The sequence below is a fragment of the Tachyglossus aculeatus genome, chromosome 3 (assembly GCF_015852505.1).
Source record: "Tachyglossus aculeatus isolate mTacAcu1 chromosome 3, mTacAcu1.pri, whole genome shotgun sequence".
Taxonomy (NCBI): domain Eukaryota; kingdom Metazoa; phylum Chordata; class Mammalia; order Monotremata; family Tachyglossidae; genus Tachyglossus; species Tachyglossus aculeatus.
In genome coordinates, this window is record NC_052068.1 from 22,447,621 (window position 1) to 22,475,541 (window position 27,921).

General features: G+C 47.2%; 1 protein-coding gene across 2 annotated transcripts in view; it reads right to left on the reverse strand.

Annotated features, from left to right (window-relative positions):
• The window catches only part of HPS1 (HPS1 biogenesis of lysosomal organelles complex 3 subunit 1), a 39,085-nt gene extending 11,538 nt beyond the window's left edge, over positions 1-27,547 (reverse strand). Inside the window, exons 1-11 of one of the 2 annotated variants that reach the window (XM_038744167.1) lie at positions 18,139-18,173; positions 17,054-17,202; positions 14,729-14,845; positions 12,236-12,373; positions 11,907-12,049; positions 8,927-9,035; positions 7,671-7,831; positions 7,480-7,582; positions 7,148-7,252; positions 6,852-6,921; positions 752-1,081 (exon numbers count right to left, since the gene is read on the reverse strand). In XM_038744167.1, the coding sequence (XP_038600095.1) occupies positions 752-1,081; positions 6,852-6,921; positions 7,148-7,252; positions 7,480-7,582; positions 7,671-7,831; positions 8,927-9,035; positions 11,907-12,049; positions 12,236-12,373; positions 14,729-14,845 (1,276 nt within the window). In that variant the 5' untranslated portion in view covers positions 17,054-17,202; positions 18,139-18,173. Of the gene's footprint in view, positions 1-751; positions 1,082-6,851; positions 6,922-7,147; positions 7,253-7,479; positions 7,583-7,670; positions 7,832-8,926; positions 9,036-11,906; positions 12,050-12,235; positions 12,374-14,728; positions 14,846-17,053; positions 17,203-18,138; positions 18,174-27,517 lie in introns of those variants that run through there. The other variant, XM_038744168.1, reaches the window with a different exon arrangement.
• Positions 27,548-27,921: the final 374 nt, after the last annotated feature.

Sequence of the window (27,921 nt, forward strand, 5' to 3'; positions counted from 1 at the left end):
CCTTGTAACCTCCCCAGCGCTTAGAACAGTGCTTTGCACATAGTAAGTGCTTAATAAATGCCATCATCATTATTATTATTTCCTGGCAAAGGAGCTTGGGCAACCATGTTTAAGAGAGCCGCTGTGCCTCTAAGTGCAAACTAGATGCTACCCAGAATCTTCCCCCCATGCTACCATCTCCAGACACCATGAAATGGCCATGGTTGGAGCAGTGAAGGGCACATAGGTATACAACAGCGGGAGAAAGAGTGAAAGGAATCAGGAGGGTCAAGTAGAACAGGAAAAGACTCAAAAAAAGAAGAGGCTGCTGTTTAAAAAGACCAAGCGAAGGAGAAAGATTCTCATACCCAGAGAATCAGGGTTGTGGGGAGTGGCAGAGGTGGTGCTTAGGGACAAAGAATAGGAGAGGATGGAGACTGGAAATTAGGAGGAAAAGGCCATTTGGGGGTTGGAAAGCCAAGGTGGTGATGTTTTGATTGTCCCAGTTCTTTCTGGAACGGATTCCACTAGAAAGGAAAGGAAGAAGTATGGAGGTGGGGCTGGAGCCCAGATGGTCTGGTGAAGAGTTGGCGGCACCATCTGTTTGAGTTACTGGGGACTGGGCAGGCCATAAGAAACCCCTTACGATAAGAAGGAAATGACTATCAGCACAAGGGACGGAGACCATAAAAACACTAAGGCCCATTGCTGTGGACTGTGGTAGCGTCAGAGCGAAAGGCACATTCATGACTAAAGGGCCTTCTTTCTTTACACAGAGGAGGCAGTCTGGAGGTCAGAAGGGAGGAAGAAATCAGAAGAGATGCAGGAGTCTTCTTTGCTTTCGAGTAAGTTCCGCGAGCTCTCCCCAGGCAGTGTAGACAGGTAATGGGAAGTCTGAGTTTGGGAGGCGTAAACCGGAAACAGGGCAGTAGGCTGCAGCAAGAGGAAGAGAGAGGCAGAGGAAGCGCCCACTCCACACTTTTGCAGGATTCCGGATCCTGACTCCTGCTCCAGGATGAAGGATCTGTTTCTGTCCCTGTTGCCACTACTCTTTGGGGTGCCGGTTCTCCTCTGTGGGCAGCTCCCCCCGAACCTGCTTGGCCTAGGGAAAAGAAGACGGAGCTGGGAGTCAGAGGACTTGGGGTTTAATCACAGCTCTGCTATTTGATTCCTGCATGACCATGGGCAAGTCACTGAACTTCCCTGTGCTTCCATTTTGTCATATGTACAATGGGGAACAAATACCTGCCCTCCTTTCCCTGGAATGTGAGTCTCGTGTAAGACAGGCATGGTTTTTTGTCTGATTATATCTAACCCAGTGTGCCTTTTCTTCCATTTAATAATAATATATTGCATTGACTTCCTCCAGGAAGCCTTCCCAGACTGAGCTCCCCTTTCCCTCTCCTCCTCCCCATCCCCTCCAGCCCTACCTCCTTCCCCTCCCCACAGCACTTGTATATATTTGTACAGATTTATTACTCTATTTTACTTGTACATATTTACTACTCTATTTATTTTGTTAATGATATGCATATAGCTATAATTCTATTTATCCTAATGATTTTGACACCTGTCTACATATTTTGTTTTGTCGTCTGTCTCCCCCTTCTAGACTGTGAGCCCGCTGTTGGGTAGGGACCATCTCTGTTGCCAACTTGTACTTCCTAAGCGCTTAGTACAGTGCTTTGCACACAGTAAGTGCTCAGTAAATACGATTGATGAACGAATGAAATTATTTTATAAAGAATAAATGAGAATCCAGTCATTCATTCATTCAGTCGTATTTATTGAGCGCTTACTGTGTGCAGAGCACTGTACTAAGAGCTTGGGAAGTACAACTTGGCAACATACAGAGACGGTCCCTACCCAACTGTGGCCTCACAGTCTAGAAGGGGGAGACAGAGAACAAAACAAAACATATTAACAAAATAAAAGAAATAGAATAAATATGTACAAATAAAATAAAAATAGAGTAATAAATACTTAAAAACATATATACATAAGCCCCTTGAGGACAGGGTCCAACTCTTTAGCTCCTGTTGTAGTCTCCCATGAGCTCAGTACAGAGCTCTGCAATTAGCAATTCATCCATCAATCAATCAGTGGTATTTTTTGAGCGTTTAGTTTGAGCACTGTACTAAGCCCTTGGGAGAGTACAATACAACAAGAGTTGGTATTTGAGTTCCCTGCCTTTAAGGATCTTTCAGTCTAGTTTGGGAGAAAGACATTTAAAATAAAGTACAGTTAGGGGAAGCAGCAGGATATAAGGAGGATAAGGATATGTCCACAGGTGCTGTGGGACAAGTACCCAATTGCTCAAGGGATACAGAGCCAAGATCATAGGCAATGCAGAAAGGAGGGAGAACAGCGTGGGGGAAATGAGGGGTCAGTCAGAGAAAGGTTCAGGTACTCAAATATCATTCATGATGACTAATAATAATTTCATTCATTCATTCAATCGTATTTATTGAGCGCTTACTGTGTGCAGAGCACTGGACTAAGAGCTTGGGAAGTATAAGTTGGCAACATATAGAGACGGTCCCTACCCAACAACGGGCTCACGGTCTAGAAGCGGGAGACGGACAACAAAACAAAACCTGTGGTCAGGTGTCAAGTCCTCAGAATAAACAGAAGTAAAACTAGATGCACATCACTGACAAAATAAATAGAATAGTAAATATGTACAAGTAGAACAAATAGAGTAAAAAATCTGTACAAACATATCTACAGGTGCTGTGGGGAGGGGAAGGAGGTAGGGTGGGGGGGATGGGGGGAGGAAAAAAGGGGCTCAGTCTGGGAAGGCCTCCTGGAAGAGGTGAGTTCTCAGTAAGATGATAATGATGGCTTTTGTTAAGTGCTTACTATGTGCAAAGCACCGTTCTAAGCACTGGGGAGGATACAAGGTGATCAGGTTGTCCCACATGGGGCTCACAGTCTTAATCCCCATTTTCTAGATGTGGTAACTGAGGCCCAGAGAAGTGAAGTGACTTGCCCAAAGTCACACAGCTGACAAGCGGCGGAGCTGAGATTAGAACTCATGACCTCTGACTCCCAAGCTTGGGCTCTTTCCACTGAGCCACACTGCTTCTAATAACAATAATAATAATAATAATAATAATAACAACAACAACAACAACAATAATAATAATAATAATAATAATAATAATAATAATTTGCAACCTGAATCAGATTGCATTTGACATTGTGCAAGGCATCTTGAAGGATGGTGAGAAGACCATAATAACAGTTTTGGTTCTTGGAGAGTATTTACTATGTGCCAGATACTGTTCTAAAAAGCTGGAGTAGATACAAGTTCATCAGGTTGGACACAGTTCCTGTCCCACATGGGGCTCACATTCTTAATCCCCATTTTACAGATGAGGTAACTGAGCCACAGAGAAATGAAGCGACTTGCCCAGGGTCACAGAGCAGACGAACGGCAGAGCCAGGATTAGGATTAGAGAAGCAGCGTGGCTCGGTGGAAAGAGCCCGGGCTTGGGAATCAGAGGTCATGGGTTCTAATCCCGGCTCCGCCACTTGTCAGCTGTGTGACTCTGGGCAAGTCACTTCACTTCTCTGGGCCTCAGTTCCTTCATCTGTAAAATGGGGATGAAGACTGTGAGCCCCCCATGGGACAACCTTGATTACCTTGTATCCCCCCCTGAGCGCTTAGAACAGTGCTTGGCACAAAGTAAGCGCTTAACAAATACCAAAATTATTATTATTGTTATTATTGTTATTATTATTATCCAGGTCCTTCTGACATCAAGGCCTGTGTTCAATCCATTAGGCCACACCACTTCCCACTGGGAGTGCAATGGCTGAATCAAGGATTCTCCCCCTCGTCCCCCTCTCCATCCCCCCACCTTACCTCCTTCCCTTCCCCACAGCACCTGTATATATGTATATATGTTTGTACGTATTTATTACTCTATTTATTTTACTTGTACATATCTATTCTATTTATTTTATTTTGTTGATATGTTTTGTTCTGTTCTCTGTCTCCCCCTTCTAGACTGTGAGCCCACTGTTGGGTAGGGACCGTTTCTGTATGTTGCTAACTTGTACTGCCCAAGCGCTTAATACAGTGGTCTGCACACAGTAAGTGCTCAATAAATACGATTGATTGATTGATTGATTGATTGATTGAAGGATGGTAGTCGCTTGGGGAAGGAAGGGAAGGACGAAAAAGACAGATAAAGAGAGGAGATTACTAAGCAAACAGCTCTGATTCTCTTCGGGGTTAAGAGGATGAGTCTTTGTCAGTTATAATAACTAACCCTCAGTGCAATTTCCCTGCAAAATCCAGCGGTGGCCAACTTTAAAGACAGAAACAATGGACTGCTTTGTTACACCGCAATCTCCATGAACACCAATGCTGCAACCTATGTGTTTTTTATAAATACAGTGAGTTCTGCCAAAATGCAGGTTTTCACTATATGTTTTGGCGCCTTGGAGGGTTTAGGGAATGACGGCATTACTCTATTACTCTATTTTACTTGTACATATCTATTCTATTTATTTTATTTTGTTAATATGTTTTGTTTTGTTCTCTGTCTCCCCCTTCTAGACTGTGAGCCCACTGTTGGGTAGGGACCGTCTCTATATGTTGCCAACTTGGACTTACCAAGTGCTTAGTACAGTGCTCTGCACACAGTAAGCGCTCAATAAATACGATTGATTGATTGATTGACGTTCTGACAACCTGAGAAGCAGCATGGCCGAGTAGAGAGAGATTCAGAAGGACCTGCGTTCTAATCCCAGCTCCTCCACTTGACGGCTGTGTGACCTTGGGCAAATCACTTAACTTTTACATCCCTCAGTTGCTTCATCTGTGAACTGGGGATTCAGGCTGTGAGCCCCGTGTGGGACCTGGACTGTGCCCAACCTGATAAGCTCGTATCTATCCCAGTGCTCAGTACAGTGCCTGGGACATAATTAGTGCTTAAAAAATATCATAAAAAAACAAACAACAAAAAAACCTGGAAAAAAACCCCAAAACACGAGTTGCACGGGGCAGAGTGCAATGTGGCTGTCACAAGGAAATCAATCAATCAATCAATCGTATTTATTGAGCACTTACTGTGTGCAGAGCACTGTACTAAGCGCTTGGGAAGTACAAGTTGGCAACATATAAAGACAGTCCCTACCCAACAATGGGCTAACAGTCTAAAAGGAAAGGTTCGGTGATCAGTGTTACCAAATCAATTGCATTTATTGAGTGCTTACTGTGTGCGGAGCACTATACTAGGCACTAGAAGCAGCGTGGCTCAGTGGAAAGAGCACGGGTTTTGAAGTCAGAGGTCATGGGTTCAAATCCCGGCTCTGCCAATTGTCAGCTGTGTGACTTTGGGCAAGTCACTTCACTTCTATGTGCCTCAGTTACCTCATCTGTAAAATGGGGATTAAAACTGTGAGCCCCCCATGGGACAACCTGATCACCTTGTAACCTCCCCAGCACTTAGAACAGAGCTTTGCACATAGTAAGCGCTTAATAAATGCCATTATTATTATTATTACTTGAGGGAGTACCACATAAAAATATAACTGTTGCTCAAGCTAATAAAAACTATGGTGTAATTTCTTCTTCCCACGTTAAAGGAGATATGAGTGGGCACTGGATTTATGTTTTACGGCAACAAACGTAACTAGAGAACTGAAGCAACTGCAACTTGATATTGGGGAGGAAAAAGACCCAGAGACATACTAACCACTGAAGTTAACAGTTAAATTCGATAATTCCCGTGGATGTAGGGCCTGTGGAAATGGTGGAAGTGTGCCCTGAGAGGGTTTCCCAGAAACAAGCTGCTTTAGGTGGCCAGGTGGGCCACACAGCCAAGATACCCATGTAATGTATCCAACCCTTGGGAGATTGGACTGTGTCCAACCTGATTAAGCTGTATTTACACCAATGCTTAAAACAGTGCTCGATGCATAGAAAGTGCTTAGCAAATACAATAATAATAACGATAATTATTATGATTACTATTCCATGCCTCACAGAAATGCAGAAACTACCTTAATGCTCTGAATGGAGGGAAACCACCGAAGGAAATAGCTGTGGGCGGGTGCGGAGAGGACAATAAAAATAACAATGAAAATTGTCTCCCCCTTGTAGACTGTGAGCCCGTTGTTGGGTAGGGACCGTCTCTTTATGTTGCTGACTTGTACTTCCCAAGCGCTTAGTCCAGTGCTCTGCACACAGAGAGCGCTCAATAAATATGATTGAATGAATGAATGAATATGAGCCAAGTGCTGGGGTAGATACCGCATATGCAGATCAGAGACAGTCCCTGGCTCACAGGGGGCTCACTGTCTAAGAGGGAGGGAGAACTAGTATTGAATCCCTTTTTACAGATGAGGAAACCGAGGCACGGAGAAGTGACTTGCCCAAGGTCACAGTGAGAGCCCTCCTCTCGGATCAGGTTGGTATCATCATCATCATCAACCGTATTGATTGAGCGCTTACTGTGTGCAGAGCACTGTACTAAGCACTTGGGAAGTACAAGTTGGCAACATATAGAGACGGTCCCTACCCAACAGTGGGCTCACGGTCTAAAAGGGGGAGACAGAGAACAAAACCAAACATACTAACAAAATAAAATAAATAGAATAGATATGGACAAGTAAAATAAATAAATAAATAAATAAATAGTCAGCATTTCGAGAGGTTCTCACGTCTGCCGAGGCCTCCTTGAAGTTTCGGGTGAGAAACGCTGGGGTCCTCCCTCCCTCACCCACCCCAGTCCTCATTAATGAAGTGTCATCACTGACTCCATTCTCCTCCCTCTCAGCCCCCTCCCTAGGACTTCAGACCCGCTTCATTATTGGGTCCTTCAGCAATCCTCTCGCTCCCACCCACCCGGCCTTACCTGAGCTCCTTCCGCTAGGAGAAGGCTTGGGAGTGTAATATTCCTCTGACATCGAAGTATTGTCAGTCTCCTGTGACAGAGAAGCGGGAAGCCAAAGAATAAGAGCTGTTTCTTCCAACCGCTTCTGGACAGAAGGGTCTACGAGTCCATTGTGGACCCTCCGTCCCCCTCTAAAAGGGTCCCTTATCAGCGGAGGGGAAGCAGTGCTGAATGGCTGGAAAGGGACATGGGTCTCTGAGGTGGGAATGGGGGCATAACTTATTCTGGAGGAGCCCTTCTGCTCCCCAGGCACGTACCGTCTCCTCGGAGTCTCTCCAGGAGTTTCTCCTGTCGGTCTGCGGCAGCACAGGGATGCTCTGGCTGCTACTGGGTCTCTGCTCCAAGGGCCCGGGCCTCGCCGGCTGAAGGGAGATCAGGATGGTGGTCTGGGAGATGAATGACCTGCACCTCACCTCTCTATCTTCTCTACCACAGCATTGGCCGCAGCCACTTTTATGTGGTACAATGGGGCTACGCCCCCTCATCACCCACACCGAGCCTCGGTCCAGGATGCCTTCCCCTCCAGTTCCCCGTCGCAAGCTCTCGTGTCATCACGAGCCTGGCGCGGCCCAGGAAGCCGTCTACCAACCTGAACGTCGTTCTCCTCCTCCGAGCGGTCCGGGGGGTAAAGGTCCTGAGCCAGCAGGATGAGGGTCAGGAGATCTGCCGGGCGCAAGTTGCTCGCGTAGTGGCTGGGGACATGGGGGGACAGACCAGACCCGAGGTCAGCTGGCTGCACTCTCCGAACCAGAGGGAGCGGCGGGGCGCAGAGGGGCTCACCCAGAGTAGAAGGCCAGCAGCTTGGTGTGAACCAGGAGGAAGGCGTGCAGGACCTCTTCCCCACCGTGCTCGGGGCTGCTGTTGATGTGCTGGACGACCTTATGCTCCAGTGTCTCGATGCACTGCTCACAAAGCTGGGGATGGATCAGCCTCTCCACCGCCTGGCAATGCGAATGGCAATTTTAGGGACCACCCCATAACGCGCATCAGCACCACACTCATGGCGACCGGAGACGGGTCTGCTGCAGAGATGGTCAACGGCAACTTTGTCCCAACCCCACAATCCCGCCCCAACTTCTCAGCCTCATGGGAAATGAGGGGACGGACCCGTCCGGGAATGCTGGGACCTCTCGGGGCTGTGGTTTGACCTGGGAGCCTGAGGGGATCGGCACCCAACCCAGTAGATGGAGGACCAGATCGAGTGAAGGCACAGGATGTTTGCCCTCTGACCCTTGGACTGCTTCCTAGATCTTATGAGAAGCAGCATGGCCTAGTGGAAAGAGCAAGGGCCTGGGATTCAGAGGACCTGGATTCTAATGTGGCTGCTGTGTGATCTCGGGCAAATCTCTTAACTTCTCTGTGCCTCAGTTACCCCAGCTGTAAAATGGGGATTAAATCCTACTCCCTCCTACTTAGACTGCGAGCGCCAGGTGGGACAACCTGATTAACATGGATTTTAATGAGAAGACCTAATGAGAAGCAGCACGGCCTAGTGGATAGAGCATGGGCCTGAGAATCAGAAGGACCTGAGTTCTACTCCCAGCTCCACCACCTGTCTGCTGTGTGACCGGTGGGCAAGTCACTTGACTTCTCTGTGCCTCAGTTCCCTCATCTGTAAAACAGGAATTAAGACTGTGAGCCCCATGCGGGACAGGGACTGTATCCAACCTGATTTGCTTGTATCTACCCCGTGCTTAGTACAGTGTCTTACACATAGTAATCGCTTCACAAATACTACGATTATTATTTTCCCCTACACTTAGAACAGTAACGCTTAACCGGCACATTAAAAAAAAAAATCTCATCACTCTCTGAAACAGGAGAGTTCAGCAGGAATTCCCCTAACCCTTGGTGTGTCACAGAAACCAATTCCTCCCAGGTCCACCGTGCTTCCTCCCACTCTCCTGCTTCTCCTCACTTCCTCGGCAACATGGGGGCCATGATTCCTGCCCAGTCACCCACTCAGTCTCGGGGGCCTCTTCAGTCTCAAAACTTTCATGCTGGGAGCTCTCTGATCAGGACAGGAAGAAAGTTACCTCCACGGCAAAGCTCTGTTCCTCCTCTTGCAGGCGGCTGTACGTGGAGAGCAGGCTCTGGAAGAGCCCCCACACCTGACCACGCTGTTCCGAGTCCGAGGGGCGCAGCCTGGATGGGTATCAGGGGGCGACCAGCTCAGCACCGAGCCCAGAAAAACCCACGGCCCCCACCAACCAAATCCAGTCACTTATCTCTCAATCAATCAATCAGTCAATCAATCGTATTTATTGATTGATTGGGAAGCGCTTCGGAAGTCCAAGTTGGCAACATATAGATACGGTCCCTACCCAACAGTGGGCTCACAGTCTAGAAGGGGGAGACAGACAACAAAACAAAACGTATTAACAAAATAAAATAAATAGAATAGAATAGATATGTACAAGTAAAATAGGGTAATAAATATGTACAAACATATATACATATATACAGGTGCTGTGGGGAACGGAAGGAGGTAAGGGGGGGGGATGGAAAGGGGGAGAAGGGGGAGAGGAAGGAGGGGGTTCAGTCTGGGAAGGCCTCTCTCATTCAGGGAGAAAGACATCACCGGGCACATAACAGGAATCCACGCTGCTCTGTAGAAACTGAACAGAGAGAGCCACTTCTCTCTAGACTGTAAGCTCATTGAGGGCAGGGAAAGTGTCTACCAACTCTGCTGTACTGTACTCTCCCAAACTGAGAAGCAGCGTGGCTCAGTGGAAAGAGCCCGGGCTTTGGAGTCCGAGGTCATGGGTTCAGATCCCGGCTCTGCTGATTGTCAGCTGTGTGACATTGGGCAAGTCACTTCACTTCTTTGGGCCTCAGTTCCCTCATCTTTAAAATGGGGATTAAGACTGTGAGCCCCTCGTGGGGCAACCTGATCACCTTGTAACCTCCTCAGCATTTACAACAGTGCTTTGCACATAGTAAGGGCTTAATAAATGCCATCATTATTATTATTATTAAATACTTGGTACAGTGCTTTTTATACAGTAAGCCCTCAATAAATAATACTGATTGATTGATTTAAGGCTCCTATGAGCATGTGTATGGACACACACATGGACACAAAAGCAGCCAGACACAGAGACTTGAAATAACTTCCCACTCCCTTTTCTTCTTGGAATTGGCAAGGCAGCGCCCATTAATTCAATGGCACAAAAGCTCTAAGTGGCATTGGAAGGGAGAGTTAACAACCTAGGGGACACCCCGCCGCCACAGTAATAATAGCTACCAAATCCTAACAGACTAATGTGGGCAACGGGGAGTGAGCAGAAAAGCCTGGCCTCAAGTAGGAGAAAGATCAGGATCAGCTTCTCCTCAAGACCGTAAGCTTGCTGTGGGTAGGGAATGTGTCTGCTTATTGTTGAACTGTACTCTCCTCAGGACTTAGTACAGTGCTCTGCACACAGTAAGTGCTCACTACATGAGAATGAATGAATGAATGAATTGAATGACACCTGGCTATTCTATTTATTTAATTAATGATGTGCATACAGCTTTAATTCTATTTGTTCTGACAATTTTGACACCTGTCTACGTGTTTTGTTTTGTTTAGTACATATTTATTACTCTACTTATTTATTTTACTTGTACATATTCATTCTATTCATTTTATTTTGTTAATATGTTTTGTTTTGTTGTCTGTCTCCCCCTTCTAGACTGTGAGCCCGCTGTTGGGTAGGGACCGTCTCTATATGTCACCAACTTGTACTTCCCAAGCACTTAGTACAGTGCTCTGCACACAGTAAGCGCTCAATAAAAACGATTGAATGCATGAATGAATGAATGAATGAATGATTCTTTGAGACCAGCTTGATGTCTTGGCACTGGAGTACATATTTATTACTCTATTTATTTATTTTACTTGTACATATTCATTCTATCTATTTTATTTTGTTAATATGTTTTGTTTTGTTGTCTGTCTCCCCATTTGAGACTGTGAGCCCGCTGTTGGGTAGGGACCGTCTCTGGATGTCACCAACTTGTACTTCCCAAGCACTTAGTACAGTACTCTGCACACCGTAAGCGCTCAATAAAAACGACTGAATGAACTGAATGAATGGAGGGGGGTGCAACCATTTCATGCAGAGACCACAACTGGCAGCAGGGCAGGAGGGGAAGGGATGTCAATCAATCAATCGCATTTATTGAACGCTTACTGTGTGCAGAGCACTGTACTAAGCACTAGGGAAGTACAAGTTGGCAACATATAGAGACAGTCCCTAGCCAACAGTGGGCTCACAGTCTAGAAGAGGGAGACAGAGAACAAAACAAAACATATTAACAGAATAAAATAAATAGAATAAATTTGTACAAGTAAAATAGAGTAATAATGATAATAATGATAATAATAATGATGATGATGATGATGAAGTGGTGGAGAGTAACTGTCTGTAGGGTATGAGGAGGGAGGGCATTCTAGGCCAGAGGCGGGATTCATTCATTCATTCAATCATATTTATTGAGTGCTTACTGTGTGCAGAGCACTGTGCACTTGGGAAGTACAAGTTGGCAACATATAAAGATGGTCCCTACCCAACAGTGGACTCACAGTCTAGAAGGGGGAGACAGGGAACAAAACATATTAACAAAATAAAATAAATAGAATAGATATGTACAAGTAAAATACATAAATAAATTAATAGAGTAATAAATACATACAAATCAATCAATCAATCAATCGTATTTATTGAGCGCTTCCTGTGTGCAGAGCACTGTACTAAGCGCTTGGGAAGTACAAGCTGGCAACATAAAGAGACAGTCCCTACCCAACAGTGGGCTCACAGTCTAGAAACAAATATACATATACAGTCTACAAACATATATACATATATACATATATCCAGGTGCTGTGGGGAAGGGAAGGAGGTAAGACGGGGGTGGATAGAGAGGGAGAGGAAGGAGGGGGCTCAGTCTGGGAAGGCCTCCTGGAGGAGGTGAGCTCTCAGTAGGGCCTTGAAGGGAGGAAGAGAGCTAGGGTCGAGGGGGGGGAAAACTCACTCCTTTTTGATGAGGTGACCATCCAGGGTGACCAGTCCAAAGTGCATCTCCGTCAGCTGCTTTAGCACGTATAACTTCCGCCGCAGTTGGTCTTCGCCCTCCGTGCCGTCACCGTTCATCGCAATATACAAGCACTCACCGAACTGCAAGCAATTCGTTGATGGGGACCAGATCCCGAGGACCCCCTCATCTTACCCAGGGCCCCGGGTGGGGGGGGGGAGGGGCTGCTCCTGCCCCTCCCCAGTGACGTCACCTCCACCCGCCCCGTCCTTGGGGAGCCGGGGCGCCCACGACGAATGAGGAAGGGGACCCCGAGGCAGCGAACTCACCAGGTGCAGGACATACAGGTGATTCCCATTCTCGGCTGAGAAGCAGGTATATGTGTCTGAGATCTTCTCCAGCATGGTCATGCAGGAGATGACCAAGGGGGCGAGGAGGGTAGTGAGACCGTCCTCAAGAGCAGGAAGCTGCGGTTGGGGAAAAGAACGGGGCACGGTTCAGCCTCAAGACTCCCGCCCCGCCAGCTCCTCGGGGTGCTTGCCCACAACCGGCAGCCCGTCGGCCACGGTGACTCCCTGGGGGCTGCCTCTTGGATCAAGGACGAAGGACAGTAGGAATCCTGGTCCTGCACGCTCAAACATTGGCCTGGAAGTTAGAGGGCCTGGGTTCTAATTGCAGCTCTGCCACTTGCCTGCTGTGTGACTGTAGACAAGTCACTTCTCCGTGCCTCAGTTTCCTCATCTGTAAAATGGGGATTCAATAATAATTCAATAATAATTACGGTGCTTACTCTGTGCTAATCATTGTTCTGAGCGTGGTTTGCCCTCCTACTCAGACTATGAGCCCCACGTAGGTCAGGGGTTGTGTCCACCCTGATTATCTCATACCTATTCCAATAATTAGTACAGTGTTTGTATTTCACAAATACCCAAATTACTATTATTATTATTATTATGCCTCATTCTAACTAAACTGGGAACCCATGACGGGAAGCAGCGTGGCTCAGTGGAAAGAGCCTGGGCTTTGGAGTCAGAGGTCATGGGTTCAAAGCCCGGCTCCACCAATTGTCAGCTGTGTGATTTTGGGCAAGTCACTTCACTTCTCTGGGCCTCAGTTCCCTCATCTGTAAAATGGGGATGAAGACTGTAAGCCCCTCGTGTGACAATTGGATCACTTTGTAACCTCCCCAGTGCTTAGAACAGTGCTTTGCACATAGCAAGCGCTTAATAAATGCCATCATTATTATTATTATTATGACAGAATAGGAAAACAAAATTTATAGAGACCTCTCTAAAAGAAATATATTTGGGCTCCGATATGTCTCTCGAATGTTTTCATCCTTGGTTTTGTGTTGGGTTTTCACGGTCTTTTGGAGAGCAGGGTAACCGGCACACGGCGGGCAAACCAATTTGTTACTACTGGCTGAAAGCAATTGGGTGTCTGTCCTTTCTGAGGAAGCAGGGGTCAGTGAGAGGGGCTATGAAGTGGAGACAGCCCGGGCCCGCGAGTCACAAGGTCATGGGTTCTAATCCTGGCTCTGCCACTTGTCTGCTGGGTGACCTTGGGCAAGTCAGTCACTTCAATCCTCTGTAAGACATAGAGCTGAAGACAGGCTGAGGAGTGAAGGGGAAGTGAGTAGTGTCACTCCATAGATAATAATAATGATGGGATTTAGGCACTTACTATGTGCAAAGCACTGTTCTAAGCACTGGGGAGGTTACAAGGTGATCAGGTTGTCCCACAGGGGGCTCACAGTCTTGATCCCCATTTTCCAGATGAGGTAACTGAGGCCCAGAGAAGTGAAGTGACTTGCCCAAAGTCACCCAGCTGACAGTTGGCGGAGCCGGGATTTGAACCCATGACCTCTGACTCCAAAGCCCATGCTCTTTCCACTGTGCCAGAACTTGGGAGGAGGGGGTGACGAACCACAGAGGACTGGGATGGGGGCTGACAACGGGGTCCAGACTCCTTACTCAACAGTGGATTGTCTCCAAGGGCTTGGAAACGGTCCAGGAGTGGGAATCAGTAGATCGGGATTCAAAGCCCAGTTATGTCACATACCTACTGTGTAACACTGGGGAAGTCACTTGACTGCTCTGGGCCTCAGTTCCCTCATTTATAAAATGGGGATTAAACAGCACTTATTCCTCCTCCTTGACTGTAAATCCAACGTGCGACATGGACCGTGTCTGATCTGACTGCATTGTACTCCAATAGTGCTTGGCATATAAGCAGAGAAGCAGCGTGGCTCAGTGGAAAGATCCCAGGCTTTGGAGTCAGGGGTCATGGGTTCAAATCCCTGCTCTGCCACTTGTCAGCTGTGTGACTTTGGGTAAGTTGCTTCACTTCTCTGGGCCTCAGTTCCCTCATTTATAAAATGAGGATTAAACAGCACTTATTCCTCCTCCTTGACTGTAAATCCAACGTGCGACATGGACCGTGTCTGATCTAACTGCATTGTCCTCCAATAGTGCTTGGCATATAAGCAGAGAAGCAGCGTGGCTCAGTAGAAAGATCCCAGGCTTTGGAGTCAGGGGTCATGGGTTCAAATCCCTGCTCTGCCACTTGTCAGCTGCGTGACTTTGGGCAAGTCGCTTCACTTCTCTGGGCCTCAGTTCCCTCATCTGGAAAATGGGGATTAAGACGGTGAGCCCCACATGGGCCAATCTGATCACCTTGTAACCTCCCCAGCGCTTAGAATAGTGCTTTGCACATAGTAAGGGCTTAACAAATGCCATCTTTACGATTATATTGCAAGCATGATAATTGATCTCCATTATTAATCCCCATTCTCCCAATTCCCCTCCCATTCCAGCTCTCACCTCTTCTTCCCCGTGCTCCGAGAGTCCGAACCTCTGGTGTAGGCGGTCCTCAAACTCCTTGTCTGTCCAGTAGAACAGGACCTCAGCCCCTTCACTGGCCACTAGCACACACTTCATCTGCCAGGAGAAGGATAAGTCAGGCTCCCAGAGCTCTTTTGCTTTCCCTTCCTTGGACTTACATGCCCAAACCACTACTACAGCGGGAAATGGTTGGCTGGGCTTGCCAGGAGGGGCTGATGGCAGGCAGGGTTCGGTCATTTACAAGATTCATCCATTCATTCAATCGTATTTATTGAGCGCTTACTGTGTGCAGAGCACTGGACTAAGCGCTTGGGAAGTCCAAGTCGGCAACAGATAGAGACGGGCCCTAGCCAACAACGGGCTCACAGTCTAGAAGGGGGAGGCGGACAACAAAACAGAACATGTGGACAGGGGTCAAGTCGTCAGAACAAATAGAATTAAAGCTAAATGCACATTGCTAACAAAATTAATAGAATAGCAAATATGTACAAGTAAAATAGAGTAATAAATCTGTACAAATATTTATACAAGTGCTGTGGGGAGGGGAAGGAGGTAGGGCAGGGGGATGGGAAGGAGGAGAGGAAAAAGGGGGCTCAGTCTGGGAAGGCCTCTTATAATAATAATGGTATTTATTAAGCGCTTACTATGTGCAAAGTTTTTAGACTGTGAGCCCACTGTTGGGTAGGGACTGTCTCTATATGTTGCCAATTTGTGCTTCCCAAGCGCTTAGTACAGTGCTCTGCACATAGTAAGCACTCAATAAATATGATTGATTGATTGATTGCAAAGCACTGTTCTAAGTGCCTCTTGGATGAGGTGAGCTCTCAGTAGGGCTTTGAAGGGAGGAAGAGAGCTAGCTTGGCGGATGTGTGCAGGGAGGGCATTCCAGGCCAGGGGGAGGATGATAATAAGGTTTGTCTCCTTCAGGGAGTCAGTTGCCCCACAGGTGACTAAAATCCCTCTAGACTGGAGGTTCACGGTGGGCAGGGAATGTTTCTACGGCTGGGACGGGGCCAGGGCGTGCACTGCACTCTCCCAAGCACTTTAGTGCAAGCTCTGCACACTCAAAGCGCTCAAAAGATTCCATTGATTGAAAAAAAAATCCAGGTAAGAGCATCAAGGAGTTCAGCTCCCAATCTTGGTCCTTCACGAAGTCAAAAACTTAGGGAAGCAGCATGGCCTAAAAAAAGTAGAGAGACCATGGGCCCGGGATTCAGAAGGACTTGGGATCTAATCCTGGCTCCGCCAGGAAGGAGCGTGGCTCAGTGGAAAGAGCCCGGGCTTTGGAGTCAGAGATCGTAGGTTCGAATCCCAGCTCCGCCAATTGTCAGCTGACTTTGGGCAAGTCACTTCACTTCTCTGGGCCTCAGTTCCCTCAACTGTAAAATGGGAATTAAGACTGTGAGCCCCCCGTGGGACAACCTGATCCCCTTGTAACCTCCCCGGCGCTTAGAACAGTGCTTTGCACATAGTAAGCGCTTAATAAATGCCATTATTATTATTATTAAACCATCCCCCAGCCTAGAGGAAGGATTGTGATCTACGCTCATCCTCGACAGTGTGGCCCATAGGACTGGCTTCAGGGTCAAGCCTCTCCTTTCTGCCTGAGAGAGGAAAGATGTCCACCCAGAAAGGGTCTGGGAGAGAGACGGATCCGGCTGCATTCCGGATGGTAAATGAGACCGGCTCCCAGTGAGGATGGAGGGGGATGGACACATCATGGATAGCTCCGCCACTTGTCAGCTGTGTGACTTTGGGCAACTCACTTAACTTCTCCATAAAATGGGGATTAAGACTGTGAGCCTCCCATGGGACAGCCTGATCACCTTGTAACCTCCCCGGCGCTTAGAACAGTGCTTTGCACATAGTCAGCGCTTAATAAATGCCATTATTATTATTATTAAACCATCCCCCAGCCTAGAGGAAGGATGGTGATCTACCCTCATCCTCGACAGTGTGGCCCATAGGACTGGCTTCAGTGTCCAGCCTCTCCTTTCTGCTGAGAGAGGGAAGATGTTCACCCAGAAAGGGTCTGGGAGAGAGACGGATCCGGCTGCATTCTGCATGGTAAATGAGACTGGCTCCCAATGGGTATGGACACATCACGGATTGGGGTGGAAGACTGATGTTGCGAGTTTGCCAGGAACTCTCCCAAGAGGCCCCTGCACGCTAAGCTTCAGCCCACACCCCTCCTGCCCAACCTGAGAGACGACAGTGAACCCAGACGAATGGCTCCAAGGACTGAGGACTAGAGCTTCGTGGGAGACACCGAAAGCATTTCAGCTAGGGTTTGCAACGCCACACCTTCACTTTCCTGGGGAAAACGGTGGTAAGATGCCACGGTGCCTTGAAGAAGATGGCCGGAGTGGTCTCCAGGCAGGAAGACGGTCAGGGGCTGTACCGGCGGAGAGATGCAGGAGCCATCACAGAAAGGCCACGCTGAAGCTCTGTTCCTGCAGATGCAGGGGAGAAAGACACTGGCACTTCATTCCTTGCTCTTCTCTCTGCTGCTGAGAATCTCCCCCTCTCCATCCCCTCCATCTTACCTCCTTCCCTTCCCCACAGCACCTGTATATGTTTGTACATATTTATTACTCTATTTATTTATCTTACTTGTACATATCTATTCTATTTATTTTATTTTGTTAGTATGTTTGGTTTTGTTCTCTGTCTCCCCCTTCTAGACTGTGAGCCCGCTGCTGGGTAGGGACTGTCTCTATGTGTCGCCGACTTGTACTTCCCAAGCGCTTAGTACAGTGCTCTGCACACAGTAAGCCCTCAATAAATACGATTGATTGATTGATTGAACGAGAGCTGACCCGGAATATGATGTCCCCTTGAGGGAAGACACCAGGTTTTCTGCTGGCTTCTCCCAAGCGCCTATTAGATGGTGGTTAGCTCTCTTCTCCAACAACGTGGCCCATAGAGCTGGCTTAAGTGTTCACCCCTTCCTTTCTGGCTGAGGGAAGGAAGATGTCCATCCAAAGGGGATTTGGGAGAGAGACGAACGAACCCGGCTCCATTCTGGCGGAGAATTGAGATCGGCTCCCAGGGAAGATGGAGTAGGAATTAATATCTCATGGCTTGGGCTGCTCTTACAGTGTTCTGTGCACAGTGGGTGTATAAGAGATGCTATGTGGATCCCGAGGGGACTTTACCCCAGTGGCCTAAAATGTAGTAATAATAATAATAATAACAATAATCATTCATTCAGTCGCATCTATTGAGTGCTTACTGTGTGCAGAGCACTGTGCTAAGTGCTTGGAAGAATACAATACAAAAATAAACAGACATATTCCCTGCCCACAGTGAACTTAGCCTAAAGGGGATAATAATAACAGTAATGATAATAATAATAATAATAATAATAGTATCTGTTAAGCACTTACTATGGGCCAAGCAATAGGATCTCCCTGTTCCTCATGGAGCTCACCATTCATTCATTCATTCAATCATATTTATTGAGCGCTTACTGTGTGCAGAGCACTGGACTAAGCGCTTGGGAAGTACAAGTTGGCAACACATAGAGACGGTCCCAACCCAACAGTGGGCTCACAGCCTAGAAGGGGGAGACAGAGAACAAAACAAAACATATTAACAGAATAAAATAAATAGAATAAATATGTACAAGTAAAATAAATCGAGTAATAAATACGTACAAACATCTATACAGGTGCTGTGGGGAAGGGAAGGAGGTAAGGCGGGGGGTGGAGAAGGGGAGGGGGGGAAAAGAAGGAGGGGGCTCAGTGTGGGAAGGCCTCCTGGAGGAGGTGAGCTCTCGGTAGGGCCTTGAAGGGAGGAAGAGAGCTAGCTTGGCGGATGGGCAGAGGGAGGGCCATTCCAGGCCAGGGGAAGACGTGGGCCGGGGGTCGACGGCGGGACAGGCGAGAACGAGGCACGGTGAGATTAGCGGCTCCTCTAAAGGGAAGAACATCTAAAGGGAAGGGAACAACTAAACACCATCTAAAGGGAAGGAAGAACAGACATTTAGTCCCCCTCTTTTAAGAGTAGTAATAGTATTTATTAGGCAGGTACTGTGTGCACAGCCCTGTGCTACGTGGCAGGAAAGAAAGCACACTTGGGAATTAGATCTGATGTCAGTCCCTTGGAAGCTCACAATCTAAAATATGAGGAAACAGAGGCACAGAGATGCCAAGTGACTTGCCCAAGGGCACAAAGGAGGCAAGTGGCAAAGCCAAGGATTAGAACTCAGATCTGATTCAACCGTATTTATTGAGCGCTTACTGTGTGCAGAGCACTGTACTAAGCCCTTGGGAAGTACAAGTCGGCAACATATAGAGACGGTCCCTACCCAACAGCGGGCTCACAGTCTAGAAAGGGGAGACAGACAACGAAACAAAACGTATTAACAAAATAAAATAAATAAATAGATAAAATACTAGCCCTGTGCTCTTTCCACTAGGCCATGCTGCTTCTCAAGCTGCACGGGCGGCCTTTTCAGCTCCTTCAGTCAAGCGCAGGGAAGGCTGCTGCCTTCGTCTTCTAGACTGTGAGCCCACTGTTGGGTAGGAACCATCTCTATGCGTTGCCAACTTGGACTTCCCAAGCGCTTAGTACAGTGCTCTGGACACAGTAAGCGCTCAATAAATACGATTGATTGATTGATTTCTCCAGGCAAATTCAGCCTTCCATGGAATGAGGCTCACAGAAGATGGCCACTAGCGGGTTTGTGTTTTTCCACGGCATAACGCTGCATCTTTCTTATCAGTTGGGGAATGAGTGGTGAGTTCCGCTAGCACCCTCCTCTCCTTTACAGATAGGAAAACTGCAAACTTCGTCAATGATCTTCTGCAGATAGAGAAACCATACAGGGGCAATCTCAGGAAGAGCATACTAGATACCTGACTCCTAAAATTGCCTGCTCTTTGGAACCAAAATTAACCCAAGGCAGAGAACTGGTTCCTGGAAGCCTCTGTTGGATTGTTAGCTGCTTGAGGGCTGGGATCATGTCTACCAACACTATTGTAATAATAATAATGATGGCATTTATTAAGCACTTACTATGTGCAAAGCACTGTTCTAAACACTGGGGAGGTTACAAGGTGATCAGGTTGTCTCACGGGGGGCTCACAGTCTTCATCCCCATTTTACAGGTGAGGGAACTGAGGCCCAGAGAAGTGAAGTGACTTGCCCAAAGTCACACAGCTGACAAGTGGTGGAGCCGGGATTTGAACCCATGACCTCTGACTCCCCCTCGTCTCCCTCTCCATCCCCCTGTCTTACCTCCTTCCCTTCCCCACAGCAGCTGTATATATGTTTGCACATATTTATTACTCTATTTATTTATTTATCTTACTTGTACATATCTATTCTATTTATTTTATTTTGTTAGTATGTTTGGTTTTGTTCTCTGTCTCCCCCTTTTAGACTGTGAGCCCACTGTTGGGTAGGGACTGCCTCTATATGTTGCCATCTTGTACTTCCCAAGCGCTTAGTACAGTGCTCTGCACACAGTAAGCGCTCAATAAATATGATTGATTGATTGATTATTATTGTTATTCTCTGAGCCTCAGTGACCTCGTCTGTCAAATGTGGATGAAGACTGTGAGCCCCACGGGGGACAACCAGGTCACCTTGTATTCATTCATTCATTCATTCAATAGTCTTTATTGAGCGCTTACTGTGTGCAGAGCACTGTACTAAGCGCTTGGGAAGTACAAGTTGGCAACATAGAGAGACGGTCCCTACTCAACAGTGGGCTCACAGTCTAGAAGGGGGAGACAGACAACAAGACAAAACATATTAACAAAATAAAATAAATAGAATAAATATGTACAGATGAAAGAAATAAATAGAGTAATAAATACGTACAAACATATATACATATATACGGGTATTCTCCCCCCTCCCCCCGCCCCGGCGCTCAGAACAGTGCTAGGCACATAGTAAGCGCTTAATAAATGCCATCATTAGTATTTTTATTATTATTCTCTCAGTTTCAGTGACCTCGTCTGTCAAATGGGGATGAAGACTGTGAGCCCCACGGGGGACAACCTGATCACCTTGTAACCTCCCCAGCGCTTAGTACAGTGCTTTGCACATAGTAAGCGCTTAAGAAATGCCATCATTATTATTATTATTGTTATTCTCTGAGCCTCAGTGACCTCGTCTGTCGAATGGGGATGAAGGCTGTGAGCCCCCCGTGGGAGAAGCCAATAACCTTGTATTTATTCATTCATTCATTCACTCATTCATTCATTCAGTCGTATTTATTGAGCGCTTACTGTCCCCCCCACCCCCCGCCCCGGCGCTCAGACCAGTGCTTGGCACATAGTAAGCGCTTAATAAATGCCTTCATCATTATTATTATTATTGTTCTTCTCTGAGACTCAGCGACCTCGTCTGTCAAATGGGGATGAAGACTGTGAGCCCCCCCGCAGGACAACCTGATCACCCTGTAACTTCCCCAGCGCTTAGTACAGTGCTTTGCACATAGTAAGCGCTGAATAAATGCCATCATTATTATTTTTATTATTATTCTCTGAGCCTCAGTGACCTCGTCTGTCAAATGAGGATGAAGACTGTGAGCCCCACGGGGGACAACCTGATCACCTTGTAACCTCCCCAGCGCTTAGTACAGTGCTTTGCACATAGTAAGCACTTAATAAATGTCATCGTTATTATTATTATTGTTATTCTCTGAGCCTCAGTGACCTTGTCTGTCAAATGGGGATGAAATCTGTGAGCCCCACCATGGGACAACCTGATCACCTTGTAACCTCCCCAGCGCTTAGTACAGTGCTTTGCACATAGTAAGCGCTTAATAAATGCCATCATTATTATTTTTCTCTGAGCCTCAGCGACCTCGTCTGTCAAATGGGGATGAAGACTGTGAGCCCCACATGGGACAACCCGGTCACCTTGTATTCATTCATTCATTCATTCATTCACTCATTCATTCAATCGTATTTATTGAGCACTTACTGTTCCCCCTCCCCCCACCCCGGCGCTCAGACCAGTGCTTTGCACATAGTAAGCGCTTAATAAATGCCATCATTATTATTAGTAGTAGTATTCTCTGAGCCTCAGTTACCTTGTCTGTCAAATGGGAATGAAGACTGTGAGCCCCACGGGGGACAACCTGATCACCCTGTAACCTCCCCAGCGCTTAGTACAGTGCTTTGCACATAGTAAGTGCTGAATAAATGCCATCATTATTATTTTCATTATTATTCTATAAGCCTCAGTGACCTCGTCTGTCAAATGGGGATGAAGACTGTGAGCCCCACCATGGGACAACCTGATCACCTTGTATCCTCCCCAGCGCTTGGTACAGTGCTTTGCACATAGTAAGCGCTTAATAAATGCCATCATTATTATTATTATTGTTCTTCTCTGAGCCTCAGCAACCTCGTCTGTCAAATGGGGATGCAGACTGTGAGCCCCACGGGGGACAACCTGATCACCTTGTATCCTCCCCAGCGCTTAGTACAGTGCTTTGCACATAGTAAGTGCTGAATAAATGCCATCATTATTATTTTCATTATTATTCTCTGAGCCTCAGTGACCTCGTCTGTCAAATGGGGATGCAGACTGTGAGCCCCACGGGGGACAACCTAATCACCTTGTAACCTCCCCAGCGCTTAGTACAGTGCTTTGCACATAGTAAGCGCTGAATAAATGCCATCATTATTATTATTATTGTTCTTCTCTGAGCTTCAGTGACCTCGTCTGTCAAATGGGGATGAAGACTGTGAGCCCCACGGGGGACAACCTGATCACCTTGTAACCTCCCCAGTGCTTAGTACAGCGCTCTGCACATAGTAAGCGCTTAATAAATGCCATCATTATTATTATTATTGTTATTTTCTGAGCCTCAGTGACCTTGTCTGTCAAATGGGGATGAAGACTGTGAGCCCCACGGGGGACAACCTGATCACCTTATAACCTCCCCAGTGCTTAGTACAGTGCTTTGCACATAGTAAGTGCTTAATAAATGCCACCATTATTATTATTATTGTTCTTCTCTGAGCCTCAGTGACCTCATCTGTCAAATGGGGATGAAGACTGTGAGCCCCACCATGGGACAACCTGATCACCTTGTAACCTCCCCAGCGCTTAGTACAGTGCTTTGCACCTTGTAAGCACTTAATAAATGCCATTATTATTATTATTATTCTCTGAACCTCAGTGACATCGTCTGTCAAATGGGGATGCAGACCGTGAGCCCCCCGTGGGCCAACCTGATCACCTTGTAACCTCCCCAGCGCTTAGTACAGTGCTTTGCACATAGTAAGCGCTGAATAAATGTCATCATTATTATTTTCATTATTATTCTCTGAGCCTCAGTGACCTCGCCTGTCAAATGGGGATGAAGACTGTAAGACCCACCATGGGACAACCTGATCACCTTGTATCCTCCCCAGCGCTTAGTACAGTGCTTTGCACATAGTAAGCGCTTAATAAATGCCATCATTATTATTATTACTGTTCTTCTCTGGGCCTCAGTGACCTCGTCTGTCAAATGGGGATGAAATCTGTGAGCCCCACCATGGGACAACCTGATCACCTTGTATCCTCCCCAGTGCTTAGTACAGTGCTTTGCACATAGTAAGTGATTAATAAATGCCATGATTATTATTATTATTGTTATTCTCTGAGCCTCAGTGACCTTGTCTGTCAAATGGGGATGAAGACTGTGAGCCCCACATGGGACAACCCGGTCACCTTGTATTCATTCATTCATTCATTTACTCATTCATTCAATCGTATTTATTGAGCACTTACTGTTCCCCCTCCCCCCACCCCGGCGCTCAGACCAGTGCTTTGCACATAGTAAGTGCTTAATAAATGCCATCATTATTATTAGTAGTAGTATTCTCTGAGCCTCAGTTACCTTGCCTGTCAAATGGGGATGAAGACTGTGAGCCCCACCACGGGACAACCTGATCACTTTGTATCCTCCCCAGCGCTTAGTACAGTGCTTTGCACATAGTAAGTGCTGAATAAATGCCATCATTATTCTTTTCATTATTATTCTCTGAGCCTCAGTGACATCATCTGTCAAATGGGGATGAAGACTGTGAGCCCCACGGGGGACAACCTGATCACTTTGTATCCTCCCCGGCGCTTAGTACAGTGCTTTGCACATAGTAAGCGCTGAATAAATGCCACCATTATTATTATTATTGTTCTTCTCTGAGCCTCAGTGACCTCGTCTGTCAAATGGGGATGAAGACTGTGAGCCCCAAGGGGGACAACCTGATCACCTTGTAACCTCCCCAGCGCTTAGTACAGCGCTCTGCACATAGTAAGCGCTTAATAAATGCCATCATTATTATTATCATTGTTATTCTCTGAGCCTCAGTAACCTTGTCTGTCAAATGGGGATGAAGATTGTGAGCCCCGCGGGTGACAACCTGATCACCTTATAACCTCCCCAGCGCTTAGTACAGTGCTTTGCACATAGTAAGCGCTTAATAAATGCCATCATTATTATTATTATTGTTCTTCTCTGAGCCTCAGCGACCTCGTCTGTCAAATGGGGATGCAGACTGTGAGCCCCACGGGGGACAACCTGATCACCTTGTAACCTCCCCAGCGCTTAGTACAGTGCTGTGCACATAGTAAGCAATTAATAAATGCCATCATTATTATTTTTATTGTTATTCTCTGAGCCTCAGTGACGTCGTCTGTCAAATGGGGATGAAATCTGTGAGCCCCACCATGGGACAACCTGATCACCTTGTATCCTCCCCAGCGCTTAGTACAGTGCTTTGCACATAGTAAGCGCTGAATAAACGCCATCATTATTATTTTCATTATCATTCTCTGAGCCTCAGTGACCTCGTCTGTCAAATGGGGATGAAGACTGTGAGCCCCGTGGAGGACAACCTGATCACCTTGTGACCTCCCCAGCGCTTAGTACGGTGCTTTGCACATAGTAAGCGCTGAATAAATGCCATCATTATTATTTTCATTATTATTCTCTGAACCTCAGTGACCTCATCTGTCAAATGGGGATGAAGACTGTGAGCCCCACCATGGGACAACCTGATCACCTTGTATCCTCCCCAGCGCTTAGTATAGTGCTTTGCACCTAGTAAGCACTTAATAAATGCCATTATTATTATTATTCTCTGAGCCTCAGTGACCTCATCTGTCAAATGGGGATGCAGACTGTGAGCCCCACGGGGGACAACCTGATCACCCTGTAACCTCCGCAGCGCTTAGTACAGTGCTTTGCACATAGTAAGCGCTGAATAAATGCCATCATTATTATTTTCATTATTATTCTCTGAGCCTCAGTAACCTCGTCTGTCAAATGGGGATGAAGACTGTGAGCACCACCATGGGACAACCTGATCACCTTGTATCCTCCCCAGCGCTTAGTACAGTGCTTTGCACCTAGTAAGCACTTAATAAATGTCATTATTATTATTATTCTCTGAACCTCAGTGACCTCGTCTGTCAAATGGGGATGAAGACTGTGAGCCCCCCCGTAAGACAACCTGATCACCCTGTAACTTTCCCAGTGCTTAGTACAGTGCTTTGCACATAGTAAGCGCTGAATAAATGCACTCATCATTATTATTATTATTCTCTGAGCCTCAGTGACCTCGTCTGTCAAATGAGGATGAAGACTGTGAGCCCCACGGGGGACAACCTGATCACCCTGTAACCTCCCCAGCGCTTAGTACAGTGCTTTGCACATAGTAAGCGCTGAATAAATGCCATCGTTATTATTTTCATTATTATTCTCTGAGCCTCAGCGACCTCGTCTGTCAAATGGGGATGAAGACTGTGAGCCCCACCATGGGACAACCTGATCACCTTGTATCCTCCCCAGAGCTTAGTACAGTGCTTTGCACATAGTAAGCGCTTAATAAATGCCATCATTATTATTATTATTGTTCTTCTCTGAGCCTCAGTGACCTCGTCTGTCAAATGGGGATGAAGACTGTGAGCCCCACGGGGGACAACCTGATCACCTTATAACCTCCCCAGCGCTCAGTACAGTGCTTTGCACATAGTAAGCACTTAATAAATGCCATCATTCTTATTATTATTGTTATTCTCTGAGCCTCAGTGACCTTGTCTGTGAAATGGGGATGAAATCTGTGAGCCCCACCATGGGACAACCTGATCACCTGGTATCCTCCCCGGCGCTTAGTATAGTGCTTTGCACATAGTAAGTGCTTAATAAATGCCATCATTATTATTATTATTGTTCTTCTCTGAGCCTCAGTGACCTCGTCTGTCAAATGGGGATAAAGACTGTGAGCCCCACCATGGGACAACCTGATCACCTTGTAACCTCCCCAGCGCTTAGTACAGAGCTTTGCACATAGTAAGCGCTTAATAAATGCAATCATCATTATTATTATTATTCTCTGAGCCTCAGTGACCTCATCTGTCAAATGGGGATGAAGACCGTGAGCCCCGCGGGGGACAACCTGATCACCTTGTAACCTCCCCAGGGCTTAGTACAGTGCTGTGCACATAGTAAGCGATTAATAAATGCCATCATTATTATTTTTATTGTTATTCTCTGGGCCTCAGTGACCTCGTCTGTCAAATGGGGATGAAGACTGTGAGCCCCACGGGGGACAACCTGATCACCTTATAACCTCCCCAGCGCTTAGTACAGTGCTCTGCACATAGTAAGAGCTTAATAAATGCAATCATCATTATTATTATTGTTATTCTCTGAGCCTCAGTGACCTCGTCTGTCAAATGGGGATGAAGACTGTGAGCCCCACGGGGGACAACCTGATCACCTTATAACCTCCCCAGCGCTTAGTACAGTGCTCTGCACATAGTAAGCGCTTAATAAATGCCATCATTATTATTATTATTGTTCTTCTCTGAGACTCAGTGACCTCGTCTGTCAAATGGGGATGAAATCTATGAGCCCCACCATGGGACAACCTGATCACCTTGTATCCTCCCCAGCGCTTAGTACACTGCTTTGCACATAGTAAGCGCTTAATAAATGCCATCATTATTATTATTATTATTGTTCTTATCTGAGCCTCAGTGACCTTGTCTGTCAAATGGGGATGAAGACTGTGAGCCCCACGGGGGACAACCTGATCACCTTGTAACCTCCCCAGCGCTTAGTACAGTGCTTTGCACATAGTAAGCGCTTAATAAATGCCATTATTATTATTATTATTGTTCTTCTCTGGGCCTCAGTGACCTCGTCTGTCAAATGGGGATGAAATCTGTGAGCCCCACCATGGGACAACCTGATCACCTTGTAACCTCCCCAGGGCTTAGTACAGTGCTGTGCACATAGTAAGCGATTAATAAATGCCATCATTATTATTATTATTGTTATTCTCTGGGCCTCAGTGACCTCGTCTGTCAAATGGGGATGAGGACTGTGCGCCCCACGGGGGACAACCTGATCACCTTGTATCCTCCCCGGCGCTTAGTACAGTGCTCTGCACATAGTAAGCGCTTAATAAATGCCATCATTATTATTATTATTGTTCTTCTCTGAGCCTCAGTGACCTCGTCTGTCAAATGGGGATGAAATCTGTGAGCCCCACCATGGGACAACCTGATCACCTTGTATCCTCCCCGGCACTTAGTACACTGCTTTGCACATAGTAAGCGCTTAATAAATGCCATCATTATTATTATTATTGTTCTTCTCTGGGCCTCAGTGACCTCGTCTGTCAAATGGGGATGAAGACTGTGAGCCCCCCGTGGGAGAAGCCGGTCCCCCTGTAAGGTCCCGAGCGCTCAGTACAGTGCTTGGCCCGTAGTAAGCGCTTCCCCAGTGCGCTGATTACGTACCCCCGGACGGCGGCGCGGACGCTCCCTGCGCCCACACACGGGACCCCGACCACGTGACCGAAAGAAACTCCAGGAAGGGAGAAGGGGGCGGGGCCACGGACAGGCCAGGGACCAATAGGGAGCCGGGGGCCCCGACGGGGACAGCCAGCGATTGGCGGGACGAGAGGACGGGGGCGGGGCCAAGGTTGGAGCGGGCCAGCGATTGGCGGGAGAGAGGCAGGGGGCGGGGCCGGGGCGGGGCGGGAGAAGGGGGATGGAGGCGGGGTCAAATCTGAGGCGGGGACAAGGATTGGCGGGAGAGGGGGGGGAAGGGGCGGGGCCATGACAGGGGCGAAGCCAGCGATTGGCTGTAAAACGGTAAGGGGGCGGGGCCAAGGTTGGGGCGGGGCCAGGGATTGGCGGGG